Source organism: Tribolium castaneum, chromosome 4, assembly GCF_031307605.1.
Source record: "Tribolium castaneum strain GA2 chromosome 4, icTriCast1.1, whole genome shotgun sequence".
Taxonomy (NCBI): domain Eukaryota; kingdom Metazoa; phylum Arthropoda; class Insecta; order Coleoptera; family Tenebrionidae; genus Tribolium; species Tribolium castaneum.
The window spans coordinates 8,452,822-8,471,562 of record NC_087397.1 but is presented as its reverse complement, the minus strand read 5'-3'; the positions used below and the strand labels follow the sequence as shown (position 1 = coordinate 8,471,562).

General features: G+C 33.5%; 3 protein-coding genes across 12 annotated transcripts in view; 2 read left to right on the top strand and 1 right to left on the bottom strand.

The window, feature by feature from the left end:
• The window catches only part of dlg1 (discs large 1), a 214,229-nt gene that overhangs the window by 32,250 nt on the left and 163,238 nt on the right, over positions 1 to 18,741 (top strand). For 3 of the 9 annotated variants that reach the window (XM_015984997.2, XM_015984996.2, XM_015984993.2), the window contains exon 1: positions 16,513 to 16,674. The exons of 3 other annotated variants lie outside the window; for them this stretch is intronic. The gene's annotated coding sequence lies outside the window, so the exon portion shown is untranslated. Of the gene's footprint in view, positions 1 to 16,511; positions 16,675 to 18,741 lie in introns of those variants that run through there. 3 more of the 9 variants (XM_015984994.2, XM_008203160.3, XM_064356392.1) reach the window with 3 other exon arrangements.
• Positions 355 to 1,982, bottom strand: LOC662428 (fibroin heavy chain). The gene is made up of 2 exons (XM_971024.5): positions 1,824 to 1,982; positions 355 to 1,771 (listed from the first exon to the last, which is right to left on the bottom strand). Exons 1-2 carry the CDS (start codon positions 1,836 to 1,838, stop codon positions 428 to 430), a joined length of 1,359 nt encoding a protein of 452 aa, XP_976117.1. The 5' UTR covers positions 1,839 to 1,982; the 3' UTR covers positions 355 to 427.
• On the top strand, positions 9,557 to 11,075 carry PCID2 (PCI domain-containing protein 2). 2 transcript variants are annotated; one of them, XM_008203171.3, is made up of 2 exons: positions 9,557 to 9,711; positions 9,778 to 11,075. In XM_008203171.3, the coding sequence occupies exon 2, from the start codon at positions 9,790 to 9,792 to the stop codon at positions 10,984 to 10,986; it is 1,197 nt and encodes a 398-aa protein (XP_008201393.1). In that variant the 5' UTR covers positions 9,557 to 9,711; positions 9,778 to 9,789; the 3' UTR covers positions 10,987 to 11,075. The 2 variants fall into 2 exon arrangements, with proteins under 2 accessions (XP_008201393.1, XP_001816040.2); XM_001815988.4 differs by having other exon boundaries at positions 9,562 to 9,711; positions 9,786 to 11,075.

The window sequence follows — 18,741 nt, the reverse complement described above, 5'->3', positions numbered from 1 at the left end:
CAAAAGAAAATCTTTGCAGTATACTAGTCGTGTTCATAATTTTATTATAATTACCCGAGTAATTGCCATTTAAATCTTACCAGATTTTTAATATTAATAACAAAATTAAACAATACGAGAGTGATATATTGAAAATGGTATTATAATTTTTCTATTTTAGTAACACTTTAGGTGACTTTTACTTTGATGCTTATTTTATACGTATAAATTAGCATAAACTTGAAATACCAGCTATTGGAATATGGATTCGACGTTAGCGGAACCGCGTCCACAGGTGTTTACCTTTTTTATAACATAACATATGAAGAAATGTCAGTTATGTAACATTGGACGGAATTAATAAAACATTTATGCTATTATAGCATCACTTTATTGCTTCGTAGATAGTTTTACATATTTTTCACATTGCATCAAGACTAGTTACAATTTACAAATGTTTCCAATGGGTGTTATGAACGGTATGGCCTGAAATTCCTCCGTAGACACTTGGTACATACGATCCAACAAGTCCGTGGTTGCTTCCGGACACGATATGAGCGGATTTCGCAGCAATAATTTCGGCTCCAGAGGAAAGTCCTGAGCTGATAGCTTCACCGGCCAATCCGGAAGTTTCATATCCTGAGCTCAAAACCGCGCCGGTTCCGAATCCTGCTGATCCAGTGCTCAAAACCGCGCCGGTTCCGAATCCTGCTGATCCAGTGCTCAAAACGGCACCGCTTCCGAATCCTGATCCGCTGATGATTTCGGCACCAGTTCCATATCCGGATCCGTACCCATAACCAGCTCCATATCCATAACCAGCTCCATGGACAATTTCACTTCCAAAGTCGTTTCCGATGATGTGACCAGCGCCGGAATCGACGTGAGTTACGGTGTTGACACCAACGACTTCAGGTACTTTGACTACCACAGGGGTGGGTACTTTAACGGGAACGGGGTGGGGTACAGCTACTGGAACTGGTTCCCTAACTTTAACGGGAACTGGGTGAGCTACTTTAACATAGACGGGTTTTTCAACGGGAACGTTGACGGTTTTGGTGATGTGGACGGGGTATGGTTTGGGTACTTCTACTGGTACTTTGACTTCGTAGGGCACAGCCACGGGTTGGGGTACTTTGACGGGGTAGGGTTTGGGTACTTCAACAGGAACGTTGACTTTGTATGGAACTGGAACTGGTTTCTCAACTGCAACGGGGTAGGGTTTGGGCACTGGTACTGTCTTGGTGATGTGGACGGGGTAGGGTTGGGGTACTGCCACTGGCACGTGTTGGGTAACAGTGTGGATTTCGTGGGACCTTACGTTGGAAACTTTGGGTAAACCTTCGATGGCAGCGTAACCACTTCCAGCACGGAGTCCAGTTGACGCTCTGGTGGTGACAACACCAGCTGCTAAACCTGATCCATATCCAGTACCGTATCCATAACCGGATCCATATCCATAACCAGATCCGTAACCAGATCCATAACCAGATCCATAACCCGATCCATAGCTGTAGGCTGACCCAAGACCGGAACCATAACCGGAGCCGTGACTGTAGACAGAGGCAAGACCGGATCCGTAACCGGAGCCAGTACTGTAGACAGACCCAAGACCGGATCCGTAAGTCACACCACCCAACGATCCAACGGTGTCAAAGCCCGAAAAGTCGTAATTGTTGTACCCGGTACCGAAGATGTGCCTTTTTGGTTTGTCTTCTTTCTTGGCAGATTTTTCAGTTTTGTCTTTATTTTCTGCAGCACATAGTGCGATGGTGGCAACCAGGACAAAGCACTGAAACAAAAGTCGAATTATTTTTGAACACTTTTAATTGCACAGCACGTACCACAAAGATCTTCATTTTGATGTGCTTGAAGCAGCTACAAAACCGAAATGATGAAGAAATTTTGAATTTTCGGTCTTTATAAAGGGAATTATTCCGACCTCAAGGACAAGGATGTCATCATTCCAGTTTTTTAATAGTTGTGGATGTCACAAACACGTTGAACAAAAAATATTTTATCGTAGACAGATGTGATGCTACAATTTATGCGATGGTGATCTTCAAAACCATTTACGTCTCAATCTTTTCATTAGTCAATTTATTTCGCATTCCTAATACGAAAAAATTAATATTTTTTGCAAAATTAGACACGAAGTGTGCATTAATTTTATTCTTGAACAAATAAAATTCGAATAAAACACGGTTTTTCATAATACCAAACAATTTGACATTTAACAAAATGTGAATGAATATCCTGCTATAATAATTTGTCATCAGGTAGGTCGAAGAATTCTTAATTTGCTCTTTTTTGGTTCAAAAGATTTTAAGACGTTATTAATTATTCATTAATGGCGATTATAATAAATTGATTTTTTTGGGTTCATTCATTTGTTGAAATCTGTAGTAAAAAACAGAGTATAATAATGGAAAGTGCACTAACGATGCTCCATTATTTCGACAGAAAATCAGCGAATTGGACAAAATACACGAGAAGCTGCAACAATTGAAGCAAACAATTTATTTGTGTTATATGTTAGTGTATTTACTGCACTCTGCAGTCTACTGAGCTCGTAAAACTTTTTTATTTGTTTACGAGCAAACATTCAAACCACGTACACACTATTTTATACAATTCTCGTGTCTTCACATCATTAACAGCATCACATTAATCAAGACTGTTTTAATAAGTAAATATGAAAAGCCAACTGGTTCAATAAACACGAGCCGATCAAATGCATTGTAGGCGACTAATGAATTGAAGTGTTGGAACCGTGGAATATTCTATTATTGTTTACTAAAACATATTAATTCAATCATTTGCTAAAAGGAAAAATAATTTTGCACTATAGAAATTACGCTTTACCAGCACGTAGCTAGTCCTTATTAAAAAGGTCGTTTCTATTGGAGGTAGGCTACAATAAATCAAGCTAGCTTTAGCGCAAAAGCTCCCTAAATGACGAAATATTATTGCTGGTCTTTATGTATTGAAAAGTGATATATGGCATGTCCACTGAGCTGTGAAATATTTAAATCTAGAACCAGTAGTGTTTACCTACATATTATTATGTTTCAAACAAATCACTCTTATTAATTGTAATGCACTTTACTACACAATCATATAAACCTGCAAAATTATCATATTTTGTTTAAGTATACAAAATTATGGTAATTAAGGCGACGTTTTCGCTCAGTTATAAATATTAATATTTGAGTGGAATTTTGTAGCAAGGGTAAAGGTTACCAGAAAAATGATAAATTTTGGATTATGGTTTATTTTATGAAAAATTAATTGGTTTTGGACCAAAAATAATAATTTGCGTCGATGCCAGGTCCGGTTGGGAACTAAAACAGGTGGACTATATGGCGATATTAATTTATATTCTAAATGGGGTCAGTATTTTTAAACGTTATATAACTAACTAAATTATCTAAGACCTAGGAAGAAGATTCAGACGATGTAGTAACGTATTTTTACAAGTAGTGACTGAAATTTCCTTCAAATGCATCGAAACATTTATCTTATATAAATTATGCCGCAGCTTACAACTTTGGCCATCAATTATAACTTTCATTATTATTACGGAGCTTTTATAATTTCATTGACGCTAAAACAAAAGCTATACATTGTTCATGTTAAAATTTCAGGTCCGACCTTACAGTCCTTTATAATTTTTTACAAAAGTGTATTGTGTTTATCGATCACCAAATGAAGTTTTTTTGCTCTCATCTTCCCACACATCACAATCAAAAATAATAAAGTCGCGCGAAATTGTCTAGACTCTGATTTTTGTATTTTTTGGATGCCGAATCAGGTAATTTAAAAAATATGTTACTGTAGGGATCCGCAATAAATCAATTTTTTCGGACGTCCAATATTAGTGTTTTTATCTCCCGAATCAATAAATCACGAATTACGTTCCAAAATATTTTTCGTGTCCTCTGAGCCACACCTCCACGGCATTGTTCACTCTTTTCTCCAAATATAAAAATAAAAGCTTAATTAAATAGAGAAATTGATTCAGCTACACAATTGTATTGTTTTCAAAGTAATTACAGTTTTTTGCAATTAAACAGCAGATTTTGTGGGTTTAGTGGATTTGCATGGTTCGTCGCACTTGACCTAAATTTACATATTCGTTATGTGGAATGGAAGATGAAACGAAAAGCTGCATCAAACGGTAATCAAGTCTTGAAAAACGAATTTCACGACAGGTACTTAAAAATTTAATAAAGGTTAACTAAAGTATTTTGCAAACCCATTTCGATTTTAATTTTAATTAGGGACATGTGGTGAAAATTTCGATTATTTTCTTGCATTGAGGTAAAATTTCGTCTGTCGAATAGATAAATCTTTGAGATAACGACCCTACACTTTGTCTTACGGAAATGGGGCAACTTTTTTATTCCAAGTCTTTAGTGCATATCAGACGATGTGCCCACGGCTCAAATATAATATTGTCATCGCTTTGTTCCCCGAATTCAACACAGTTGAGCTTTCACATTTCTTCTGGCTTCGTCGCTTGTGGTATTTTCGCGTCATTATAAAAGGAAAGATTAGATTAGTGTTGCTCGGAGTCCTCTTACTGGCCAAAGTGAATTCAGTTTCATCACTTTTGCCTCGAAAAATTGCCCTTTATCCACTACTTTTACAATACTTCGTTATGTATACGAAAAGTTATATAATTGTCCGTCCCTTTGTCTGGGTTTAGCATCGCGTTGGGTTTTTTGGCGAGTTTCTTTCTCCAAGTGATTCATGTCACTTTCATCGGAAACTTGTTCTTGGGCAAACTCGATGCGAGTCTACCAGGAAGTAAGTTTGTTTGGTCTGGCGTGTAACACCGTATCTATAACATCGTCGATGGATATGTTCGATAGCGCTCCCTCTTTGAAATCACTTGAGCCGCTGACTCCTCAAGCGAAAAACTCGGATGGGATCAACCCTAATATACAACATTATACTATTTTTCAAGTAAATCTCGCAAATAAACAATTAGCTATTCATTGGGTTTAAATTGGTGCACTTTATAAATGGCCAGTGATTATTTACTGGCAATAAATAACGCGACATATATTTTAAATTATCAGACGATATACATGTGTTAAATGAGTTTGAACCATGAATAGAATTTATCAACAATCAGTGACATTGTGTCCGTTGTGGCAAACTCATTTTTATTGTATTCAAACTATTGATATTTTCACTGATAACTAACGTTAAAATCAAAAAGAGTCACCTCAATTAGGTGCCAAAAATTGTTAAATAGGTCAGGTCAAAATTTAGGCAAAAGCTAAACATACTTCTATTTATGTAGTAGGTAGTAGTAGTAGTGTTGCTTACATTCTTTCATAAAAATGTTGAAGGGAGTTTTTTTAATAAATCATTTCATATATTGAAGGCTATTTTGGCTACCAAGTGTTTTAATAATTTCAGTCAAGTACTTAAAAAAATTGGTGGTAAACCACTTCACCTTCAAGTTTCCTGACTGTTTTACAATTCTTCAAAGAAAAATGGGCTTATGGGCTTATGGTTTTATCGCCTGAGTTGGGATTTTTTATAGATGTCATCAAAATTACATTTTTATAAATTGCATAAAAATGAAAATCCGACTTGAATTAAAAAAAACGGAAAGGCTTTGGCGAGTTTTTGAACAATAATATTATGATTTTATTAGGACAGTTTTTGTTAAACGAATAATAATTATGTACCTAATATGCACTAACATACATAGTGAGTCTGATCAAAGTATCTATATTTTTTCTATATCTCCAAAGCTAATATTCACAGAAAATTTTGCTTTTGCTGTTAAATACTATATTTTTTCTGTGTATGTCAATTTTTATACTTTAAACGTTGTTTTGTACCAAAAATTTGGAAAAAATGTCATTATTATTATTTGTACGTAAACGTTAGTGCTAGCAAAAATTTTACTTATGATTTTTTGCTCAAAATATTATTTAACCATCGTTGTTTTGTTTTAGAATAACACTAGAAATAATAATTAATATTTATATATTTTTATTTTTATTGCTATAATTATTTTTAATATAGTGGATCTACTAGAAGTATTTTTTACTACATATACTCAAAAACTAATAACCGCTCTGAATTCTTGCTTTTGCTATTGTTAGATACTTTGTATTCTTCCTTATGTCTATGAATTATTCTAAAAATTTTCTAGACTTTCTTATACGAGTACATACTAATTAAAATTAACGAGTGAATGAATAAATTAATTAATTACTATCAAGTAGCTGCAAAAACTTGCTATTTCTTATATCATCTGAGAACAATCGATTATTAGGTACATGTTGTTCTGTGATAAAAATTCCTAAAAAAATTTCGCTAGCTCCAAAAGCCTTAAAAACTAATTAATTTAAAGTTGAAAAAAAAGTAGGTAAACGCAATATTCGTGGTAGCAAACATTTTATAATAATTTTTTGTCCGAAAACATCATTTAAACATTGTTGTTTAAATCATAAAATTTCGATTAGTTAATTTATTTTCATGTTTTGTACTTATTGATATTAATATTCTTAATTAAATAATATCAGTTATAAAGAAAAATTACATTAATAGAGAAAAACATTAAGTATTTAGTAGCAAACAGTAAAATCGATTCTTCTATTACTTCTTGAAAAATACAAAATACTTTTAGCAGAATTTTCTTGCAGAACTATAAAGTGACAAAATGATTATTATTTCGGTCACCAGTTCTGGTTTTTTTCTCAGATATTTGTCAAGCAAAACTGTGAAGGGATTTCAGTGTTGCCATATGATAAAAAACAGTTTAAAATTTGTTATTAACTCAAAAATAACATAATTCTTGAATACTTCGTATTTTGGTATTTTTTGGACAATGGATATTTTAGAATGGAACAGTTTTTCTTATTTTATTATTAAATACCTACTTTTAGGTAGTATATCTACGCCATAACAAATAGGCATCATTATGTATTTTACTTGTTTATCTCAATGTTTTAAAAAAAATGACTACAAAACTGAAAGTAGTCAAAAAATCTACTCATAACCAGATAAATCGTGAAAATTTAGAAAGATTTATGGATTCTTGTGAGAGATTTTCTTATTTAATTTATTACAATTTCAATTTATATCCGTTTTACTAACTTAAACATTTTCCGTAAGCTCACTTTCTGTGATTTCTTGAAACTTCTCCTTTCACTTAATTTTCTTTTCAATAGTCCAACTGTTTAGGCCATTACACTAATGTGAGAGCGACCGTCGTCTTATCACCTATAACCTTATTTTTTTCGTTCCGCGAGCCAGTATTTATTTATTATGTAACTTTACTGGTCTTAAATTTTATTTTATGTTAATATCCTGTCGGTAGGTTTACGATTAGGCCAGGTCGTAAGTTGCGAAATTTATTGTCGATGTCACATGAAACTTTAATCATATCAAATACTAATTGTAGTTCTTGTTCCAGGTGAGTAACGAGTGTAACGTAAGCCTCTTTCGACATAAGTCCTCGCCAGGCAAAGGTAAAGTTCGCATCTAATTATTTTTTCGCTCTGATCTTTACAGCAGATGAAACTTTTCCGCTTTTTGTTCTTGACATTTTATCGTGAAATCTCATTAGAGGAATTCGGCGAAAAATCGATCCGATTTGTAATTTACATACTAAAATATACGATGGGTTTGTCGTCGTAAATCCGGGACTAGGAAATTTTTTAGGGCCAACTACGTGATCGGTCCTAAGCTTTCACCGCTTATTACCAATTAGTTTGGTCAGCATGTAGTAAACATTGCCTAAACAGCATGCTAGAGAATTAATCAATTGATCACAAATTAAACTGACGTTCAGTTTTTATCAATGGTCCCAAAACGTGTAATAATACGCGTTAAGTCATGTTATGCAACGAATTTGCATGCGGAATTTCGTGTTAATTAACGGGGAAACATGATCTTGGCTTTTTGCGTGTGCTATTTGCCTTGGCAGTGAGCTACAAAATTTTATAATTGTTTCGTTCTACAAAAGAATTTATTTACTCGCAGTTGAATAAAATGAAGTTACGACTACAAGGATGCGAACTGATTGACCCAGTTTGTTTAAATTTCTATCGTGTTGGACTGCTCCAGACTGCATGTCTAGTGCAAATTCTTATCAGACTTCAACAAATTGATTTTTATTGTGCTCTGAATCATCTAAAGAAGGCTCGATTTTTCATAGTTTATAAACGGAACGAAATCAACTAGTCCAAACCAACTTAATGCAATACGAGTTGATTAAGTGCACTACTATTGAACATTAAATGGAAAAATATTTACATAAAATATTTACAGAATTTAGATATGGATGTGAGCCCTCTGTTCGCCTAAAAATATTTTCAAGTTTCTAGCTTTACTCAGAAGAAAAATATGAGGAAATGAAGATGTGAACACAAATTTGCTTTATATTAATTTTTGAATTTTTTTACATAAACGTCTTTTTTACAGTGAAGGCTATTCCAAATCAAAAAAAAAACTTTCGGATTTAAATTCAGCTAAAAAAATTACATCAGAATCATATTTCAGTAAACGTGTCAATTCTGTTAAATAGTTCTTTATTTTTGATTCTTTTTTAAGTTGTTAATAATTACGTTGCATTTCTCAAACTATCATAATCATTAATCACACAGACATTCAAGATATAGAATATTGCTTTTTTATATTGTTTTATTTTAAAATTATAAAATGTAGATATAGAAAAAATAACTTTTTATGGTACATAATAAGGCATACTAAAAGTATTTAAAGCAAATTTGGAATTCTGTGTAATTATTTAGCTTGTCATGCAGTAAAAATATACTTTTGCTGGGACACCCTGTAAAATTTGTTTTTAAATTTTATAGATGAACATAAAAACCTTTTATATGCTTTTGTACGGTCATCATTTAAAACATAACTTGTTTGTAATTTAAACGTCGTCTACCTACTTATACTTATAAGTTTTTTTTTGTAAAATATGGTTTTGTTTTTTAAGTAGCACTATACAAACAAATACTTTTAAGTTCGTAATGTGTAGCTTTAGTTTCTAATAAACAGTACTTAATTTTTTTGTTTCATAAGGAGCTAAAAGTAAACTACAATTAACGTTTAAATTGCTTATTATACTGATTTATGGGTCTGGCACGTGAAGCATTATTAAAGTTTAAAATAGCAAAGAAGTAAATAATTTCTTTCCATAAATTCCATTACTAGGCGCTTTAAATTCATTATTGTTGAAGTTATTACTTTCCTGTGTAATGGATTTTTAAATTATGATTTATCCTTGACTAGAATAATAAAACGTTTTCACGACTGTGTTTATAATTTCCTAAAAATTTTTTAATAAAATCAAGTTGGATAAGTTCCCGGTCAAGTTGCATCAAGCTGTTCCTCGGAGCGCCATCTCTGTGTGGGAAGAAAACATGCGGCTTGCGAACTGGTCTACGAACAGTTTTCGTTTTTATGGCATTTTACTTCCAGGATTTGCATTAATTTAATCCCTATTATTAGTACTATGGGACATATAACACGAATTAAGCTCAAATATCTTAAATTTTGTTAGGTCACAGAAATTATTATTGATTTTACTTGTATGAATCGCACCGCTCCCTATCGGCCATTTTATCACCATTGCAAAGACTTGTTTATTTTCAAGCTTATTCAAACATTTTTTCGTCAAACTCGTAAGACATAATGTTCTTTGCGTAACGGAAGCAACAAATATAACACTTGTGCCTAAATCACGTGAGTAACAGTTCAATTTCATTTATAAATGAAGCGGTTTCGGTTAACTGACGCCCCTAACCTTAGTTTTTCAGCAAAATGACTTTTATGTCCGTTGCTCATTACCTACAACTTGTGGAAAGGTATTGGCGGTCTCAGGACGGTGCAAAAGTGGCCAGTTTTCTGTCTCTTCGCCACGAACATGCAGGTTATGCCAATTACCACATTGAGAGTCCTGAGGGAATAGTTGAGCGTTTTTTGACCGCCCCTATCGACGAATTAGTGATTTTGCACCTAAAATGCCTGTTTGCCATAAGCCAGAGTGACTATCTATCGGCTTATAACATTCAGAGCAATTTGACGCAAACTTTCACTAAGATCTTGCAATCGCAAAAGGAGGAGAATTGGTCTTTGCCTATTATGTATGTCTTGTGCTTAGACTTGCGTCTTTTGGCGCAATTAGCCGAGAATCAGAGGAGCGGAATTAATGAGAAGCCCGGCGAAATGCTCGAGAAGGCAGCAGAATGCTTGATGGGTTGTTTCAGGGTGTGTGCTGCTGATAATAGGTCAGCAGAGGAGGATACAAAGAGGATAGGGATGTTGGCTTTGGTGAATCAATTGTTTAAGGTTTATTTTCGGATAAATAAGCTACATTTGTGCAAGCCCTTAATCAGAGCGATTGAGTCATCACCGTTTAAAGAGAGTTTTTCTCTGAGCCAACAAATCACATATCGGTATTTTGTGGGGCGCAAGGCTATGTTTGATAGCGATTATAAAGTCGCCGATGAGTATTTAACTTATGCTTTTGAAAATTGTCACAAGCTCAGTAAGAAGAACAAAACGCTTATATTGATTTACTTAGTTCCTGTGAAAATGTTGTTGGGGTATATCCCAAGCAAGGAGGTTCTGGAGAAGTATGACGTCATCCAGTTGTGGGATTTAGTACAAGCTGTATGTCAGGGTAATCTCAAAGCGTTTGACGAGATTATGGAAAAGCACGAAACCTTTTTCATCAAGTGTGGAATATATCTGATTGTTGATAAACTGAAAATCATAGCATATAGAAATTTGTTTAAAAAGGTGTATTTGATTCTAAATACGCATCAAATCCCTATTGAAGCACTGCAGACTGCTTTAGTGTATTTAGGACAGACTGATGTTGATTTGGATGAAACAGAATGTATTGTTGCTAATCTTATTTATGAAGGGAAAATTAAAGGATACATTTCGCATCAACATAGGAAGGTTGTTGTTAGTAAACAGAATCCATTTCCGCCACTTACAAGTCTATCATAATTAAGTTTTTATAAGTTTGTATAATTCGTCGTTCTCTACCTGCATTGTAACTATTTTGTAATTGCATATGAAATAAACTGTTAAAACTACCCGTTTTTTGTGTTTTATTAAAGCATAAACGTAACGTCTATAAATCTCTATACTGCGAAGTGACTAAGCGACCCTGCTGTCATAAGAAAAAAGCTAAATGTTGTATGCATAATAAAAACCGCATTAAAAATGTTTATGGAATTTTTATTTTATTAAAAATTGCTTTTGTTATTCGAAGAGGTCACAACTACAGTTGTTTTTTTTTAAATTGCTCAGATTTAATCTCGATACGAATCGTTTTGAAAATCAATAATGCATATTAAATCACCTAATGATTATGCCCATATAGGTAAAAAATATTCGTTTAAGCTTTACATAATAGATACGAAGTTAATACCGAATACATCCTTTAAATGTACTGTAAATATTATATTACATATTGCGAAATTTTGCACAAAAGGATTTATTTTCCCATAGGTAACTTTGTTACCCGAAAATTAAACTCATACATTTTATATGGAAATTTTATCATAGTCAAAAACTATTTAGTTTTTTATTATAAATTATTTCCAAACAAAATGTCACTATTATATAGTTGTTAATCCATTCTATGATTAAATAATTTTTTTACAAATCAATATTTCCACAAAAATTTCATTTTACCTAATTTAATAATTCTTCTCAAAAAACGTATTTAATAAACGCCGGAAAATGCAATAAAATTTGTATTTCTGTATTGTTTAATTCATTTGAATATTAATTGCTAAAAAATTACGTTTTGTACTGACAGCTTGAAAATGCAAAATAATGTAATGATGTAATGATAAACTCAATTTATTTTTATTTGCTTTTTTAGTCCGATTTAGTGAAAACATGTTATTATAAAAACAAATATGGAATTCATGATAAATTTAATTTATTTAATTAATGAACTATATTTCTGTATTTGATTGGTCTATTTAAGGTCAGCCATCATAATAAAGTGGGAAACCAATTTGAAATTGTGGATTCATTTAATAAAATTAATATGAATGTTTAATTTAAATTTGAAAGAATAAAAGTATACTAAGTCCAAAACTACAAATATATGAAATAAATCGAATTGTAGAAATTTTACTTTTTTTCATCAGAACTAGATGGGAGTTAATATCTTTATGAGTGTCAAATTATTTTGTTCTATTTTTAATTAATTGTCTTTCCTTTTTCTTATTCAACGCACTTCTAACTGCTGTCTTTTTTTGGAACAAATTACGCTAAATAAAATTTATAATTTAATTTAAATATTTAAAAAAATATTTGTGTACGTACTGTTAAATCTAGTGATCGTCAATAATTTTCTTATTACCATGGATACCATGGATGGACATTTCATTTTTTTTCAGTAAGGGAAAAAATGTAATTTTTCTAATTCCATATTTTCAGATTTTTTTAATTAAGTGTAACCTTGAATAATTGCTCGTAAATGGATTTGTTTTTCCTTGATTCCTTTTTGAAAAAGTTCGAGCCTCCGGATATAACGCTATTGATATTTGAACTCGTATGCAGGAAACAATTTTTGTGAAACAGGAAATCTCAGCCTTTTCCAGCCGGCAAATACTACATCCGTAGGATTTAAAACACGGAAGACAAAGAAAAATGAACTGTCCAATTAGAATTGCAAATTAAAGAAGATTGAAAGCAAATTTATTCAAAGACTTTCAGTTAGTCTTATCAAATCAGCGCCTGAATGACCCTTTAGACAAAACCCTGTTGTGAAACAGGCATTTAGGTTTGAGACATGTCTACAACCCAAGATATAAAATTTGGGTTAGGTGTAGATAATGTCTGAACCAAGCAAGGAGAGCTGAATTCATGCCTTATCATTGTATCTGTTATGATCCACATTGTTTATAAAATAGGCACTCCATGTGTTCCAGGACCAAGCATATTGATTAAATTTCACTCCACGTAATCTCGAGCAAACCCCAGAACATACGGGATAAATGTAATATGCATGTATTGTAGCTCACTTCGAGTAACAAAATACCGTCTTTGTCAGATAAATCACCTGAACAAAGTTAAAGATTATGCGGACTGCTAAGCCCGGCTTTAATTAAAATTTGCACCTAACCCGCACGAACATCATACAGGCTTTTACGGCTAATGTGCGCATAACACATATCTCCAGAAACAACAACCGCCAAATAATAGAGGAATCCACTCGCCGAAAACATTCCTTTATAAACTAAGTATTTATTTTGCAAGAGAGTAATCCAGAATTTAATTAAGATACATACTAATAGGTGGTACGCTAGACCACAGGCTTTTGTGTAATGTTGTCACCATTAGCACAGCTTTCGCTCTGAATTAATGAAAGAAGTTTCGCTGCGTTCTTAACGAAATGACTAAGATGTTAATCAGAGCGAGTCATTTTTATTTTATTCAAATCGGAGCGTATTAATATTCAAAAACTGGGATTTGTGTGGAATGGAGCTCGCATTAATTCAAGGGATTTTTTGTGTGTTTGAATCCAACGTTGCGTAAATTAACGATTTGCCAATAAATTTTTGCTCATCTAAGTTATGCCAAGACACCTTCCGGCTGTTTGTCAAGCAGATGCGTTGTGACATGCTTTACTGCAATTCCCTTATTAGTTTCATAGTTCTCTGGATTAATAAACCAGCAGACGTTGCCACGGTTGGGATGCAATTTAGTGCATCTATCTTGACAGTTTGAGTTTGGAGCAGCGGCTTCTGTTTCAATTAGCTAACTAGTATCATTGGAAATTGCAAAATTTGATTTTTGATGTAAGATTTTAATGAAAGCGTCTCGTTTGACGGGTCCGCTTAATTAACTAGATGAAAGGGTGCTGTGACACCAAATTCCGGTACCCGGAAAAAATCCCCTCTTCAATATATTTCACCTACTTAAAACTTTGCAAAATTAAGTCGTGATGAATGCGGCTACCAGAAGGTACAAAAAGAGCTCTACTTTGCCAAACTTTAATTAGTTATTTTTCCGCGAAGAAAAAGCGTAATAAGTAAACTAGATTGGGTGGAGAGCCATCAAAGTATGTGCAACTTAGGCGCGGAATAATTATCGAGGACATAAAAAGTATTAATTAGTTTGACCCTTGCGAATTAATTTTTTACAAGGAAAGTTTTTACTTTGATATAATCTGAAACGAGTCCGGACTTCTTTCCCGGCATTACACTAATTGTCTGTGTAGTCTTAGTATTGTAAAACGCCGGGACAAATCCGTTTAGTTTACATCTCAAACAGACGTCTTTGTGCGAACACTGGCAGCAAACTGGCGAACTTTCAATACTTGGGGATGAACTCCGCAATACCTACGTTGTTAAACAAGGCCGTCCTTTGAACGGATGCAAAAGCAGATTTGAAAAACACAAAACAACTCTAATGATGTATCCGCAAAAGTGATTTGCTTTCAGGACAAATTTTGAGAAAAAACTTGATGCATTTGCATTATTTATCGTGTTTTGAATGTACTCTGTTCGTTTTATTGACAAACATTAAAAAAGGCCGGATATTATTTGCGATCTTGTTGCTTTAGCCATGCGGCAAGTTATCTCTTCTTGCAAAAATAAAATTACTAATTTTCAGCAGTTTGGAAGCTCGTAATCAAATGTTCCAGTTTCTTCTGAATGGAGCAAATGAGCTCCCGAATTTGCATATTCTGATTAGCAAATTTTTCTCAAACGGACTATGAATTTTACAGAAAAAATTGAACAGGCAGTAAAACTGCAAAAATGAGCTGGTGTAGCTTGAAAAATATTGTGAAAACGTGCACGGAACTAGATTAAATTACTTTTAACTGAACCAAATGTGTTTGCTTTCTGTGTGACAATAAAAAATTTTGGCCCTCATGAATATAAAGGATCAAACAAAGCTCTGGTGCCACACTCTTTAAAAATCAAACTCCGCTTTGTACTTTAAAGCTCGTTAGGCCGATTTTATTACTGGGTGTTGACCAACCCTTTTGCAGGTTTATCTTGCATTATCTTTTATTGCGTCATTATTTTAATGAAAAGTGAGACTTCCCACCTATCTGGAGTAACATTTTCATTCCCAGCTTGTGCAATAAAAATTACACAGTTGGGGGTAGGACAAGAAGCCTCTGTAAAGCACTTTCTTGTTTAATGAGTCACGTATTTCGGTGTCGAATACTCGAGCTCCGAATGTAAAGGCTTATAGGCAGCAGGATGTGATATTATTAACTTTAATTGTCAACGATAACAAACAAGTCCAAATAACACTTTTTTATTAAACGGCTTCTGAATTAAGTAGAAGATTCGTTCTTTTCATTTTTTTTTTCAGATTGATGCAACCTTCTTTAGGAACTTGTCGATATAATAGGATTTGGGTGTAATGACAGTCGGGATTCGTTTCGTCTATTTGATCATCGTTTAGAAAGGCGTTCGATTTGTTGTTTATTTGCTTTCACAATTTAGATTTATTTGCATTTTGCAGGCTTTTTTGTAACACAATTTACCGTTTTCGTATCGATTTTGATCAGCCAATGCGAGATTAGGTAAAAGGGTTTGTCTGTTTCGTTTTAATCTTCCAACACATACATCGCAATTGTTAAAAATAGCAGGCGGCAAATAACATTTTCAAACATCAACTTACTCATAATATTGGATACTAAATTAGTGACAAAATTAATCTAAAGTTGACAAAATTGCTCAGACGTTCTCTAAATTTTAGAACAGAAAGAAGTCTAGAAAGTAGACAATTTTTGATTTTATATAAGATGTGTGAAAAATGTCCAAATATCTGTCTGGTTTTTAGTAATTGAGAGGGTTCAGTGATAAGAGGATTCTATATGATGAGAGGTAGTTGTGACGTCACGATTTCTTTCTTTTGCAGCGATTATCTCACGTATTTCTCATTGCAGGAAATTTTGAAAAGAATCTACTGGTGTTAAACAAATGATATTTTCAATTTCTTAAAACATTGAACTGATAATTTATGTTGTTAATGTCTTTAAACCCAAGGTGCGGTTTAGTTTAAACCACGCTTTAGACAATAAGTTGCACTTATTTACGGTGCAGTTCATTTGACACACTTGTAAGCAGAGCTTATATATTAAGCCATACCGCACCGGTACAGTTAGGCGTTTTTTCGTTCTTATTGAAATAATTATTGCAAATAAAAACTTTTAATCAATTTTGTTGAAAACTTTCCGCTTTTGCCGGGTTTCTGATTCTTGATTTACTTTCCATGTAAATATTTTTTGTTTGGTTTTTAATTGAGTTTTGCGACTTTTTTCCGATGTAACTTCTTAATTAGTCAGGTCCTTAATACATATATTAAAGGAGCTGCGTTCTCAGATCTCAATTTTCATGCAAATGTCACTACATATTTATGGAAGAGGGCAGATTAACCAAGTGCACACCGTCGAAGAGCGGCGGAGAGAGGCAAAAACACGCAGTCGCGGTGTGCACGAGGCGTCGGAAGCGTCGAGATGCCGCCGTCCCCAGTTCGCGGCATCCGCGTTCCATGACTGGTGCACTGAAGAGGTACCTGTTGAAAAACGAAACTTTGCAGTGACATTTCGTGCGCCGATACATTTAGCTGATGTTTAGAGGACTCTTGGCGAAGTTTGTGTGGTGCGAGTGATTGTGTTAGGTGGAGTTTTACTTCTTTGCTTGGGTCGTAAGTAACTTAGGGCTTGTTGGGAGATGTGAAAACGCCTCGGATAACGGTCCAAGTTTCGCTTTTAATTGTACTTTACCGATTCGAAGGGAGAAAGAAACACAATAATAAAAAACGATATTATGATATCTTCAGTTTTCTTTGCAACTTTCAAATGAGTTTAGGAAACTCAAGTCTCGCACCGCCTGTGTTCATAAGGATGAAATACGATAATCTCTTTCCGTCCGATAGCGTAAGTGTCAAAACTGCGAAAATGTGATAATCACGAATAAATTACTACTCTCTAATCTGTGCTTAATAGCATAAAGCACTGTTTGTGAATTCTTAATGAGCTAACTGCTGGAGAAGAAAGAAACAAAACGGACAAAAAAATAAATCAATAGTTAACAAAAAATCACAATGGTGTCTGCTTTTATCCTGAAGGATTAGCCACGCCATCCAGTACAAAAATATGAACTGATGCTTTATGCAATCATGGTAAATAATTTTAGCGAAATTAACGCACCCAATAGCTGAAAATACACACAGATATTATGTATAATTAACGTGTACATTACGTTAGTGTTTTTTGCTTCAACTATGCCTGGGTTAGGAGCAATAAAGCTTTTGATTCAAAAAAGCACTCTCTTTTTGTGCTGCGCATAAATTTGATTATTTTTTATTCGGAAGCAAAGCTTTGTGAATTTATAATTGTTTTCAAAATTATAAAATCTATTAGGACTGATTTACTTTGAAAAGCGCTTCACAAAGCTTAAAAATTTAAAAATAATTATAGTAAAGTAGGGTTTATAGTTAAAGTTTTGGGTCCAAATTGGTCTGCTTTCAACTATTATGACCATGGCCACCGGAAAGCTAATTGTGGTCTGTTTCGAACGCTCTGTGCTAAATTCGTATAAATTTTCTTCCAGTATTTTCCAGTAGCTTTGTTTGAAACAGCTTATTTTCAGTCAACTTGTCTTCAACAAGATATACTTTCATTGTTGAAATTGCTTTTGTAAGTACCTTGCTGTAGAATGTCACTTATAATCAAGCGTAGTTTTCTGTGTAAACAATCTTGATATTGTGAACGTTTGAATATGACAAAGACTATTTAATTTACAATTTTCCAGTGCTAAATATTTCACGTAACTGCAGCGATAATGTATTCATCTAATTATTCTAAATTGTGCACGTTGACTAACTTTGTTTAATAATTAATTTTCATTGTAACCATTATTTTAGTTCGCCTTGATTTCGGATAAGTTTGGCGAAGCTTGATTAAGATTTTCTCGTTCTCTCTGGATTTTACTAATGAAGCTAATCAGGGATCGATTTATTTGGTCTGTCAGAAAAAACAGATCTCTGGAGAATTATTTAATGAAAAATTCAACGTTTACAGTACGTTAAGTTAGAATTTCAATCAGGATTTTCTGATTAACGTTTTGGTGATTATCGTTGATAGGAAGTAGTTAATCCATATCCTTTAAAATCACAAGTTTGATTATATTGTTTGAAAAAGTTTATTTCGGTTTTGCAACAACAAAAACAATAACAAGCTTTGGGATCGTGTTCCATGTTGTTTCTGAATTTTGTTAAAGGACGCGTTGAAGTTTTTAATTCAGGAGCTTTTTGTAGAGTCCTTGTTATACTTTTAGCGAGCGAGAAGTGACAACAATGCATTAACTGCTCAACTGACGCTGTTAAATTTACTTTTTAAAATATCGTTTATAGAACGACAGCTTGAAAAAGATGCTGAAGCGATCACAACTAACAATTTCTGCTTTTTTATTTCGTTACGATATTTCTCTGATGGCAAGAAATGTCATAAATGCTTTGAAGCTCCTGCCTGTAGTTTTTAGCTCGTTATTCATTTACGTGCCAGAACTATGTAAATTTTTGGGGTGAACTGACGACGTGTAGAGAATTTATTAATTCCATAAAACAGTAAGCTTAAGATTTGGGACTAGTTTTTGCTTCTGGAACTAATTAGGTTTCTTTTTCTCCCGAAATCTGTTCGATTAATTAGACATTTAAGCTCCTGTCTTAATTAAATTCGGTCCTAATTAGTCAAAATTACATCCGCGGAAT

Coding starts and splice junctions, on each gene's coding strand:
- PCID2 (XM_008203171.3), top strand. CDS start 9,790: ATGACTTTTATGTCCGTTGCTCATTACCTACAACTTGTGGAAAGGTAT.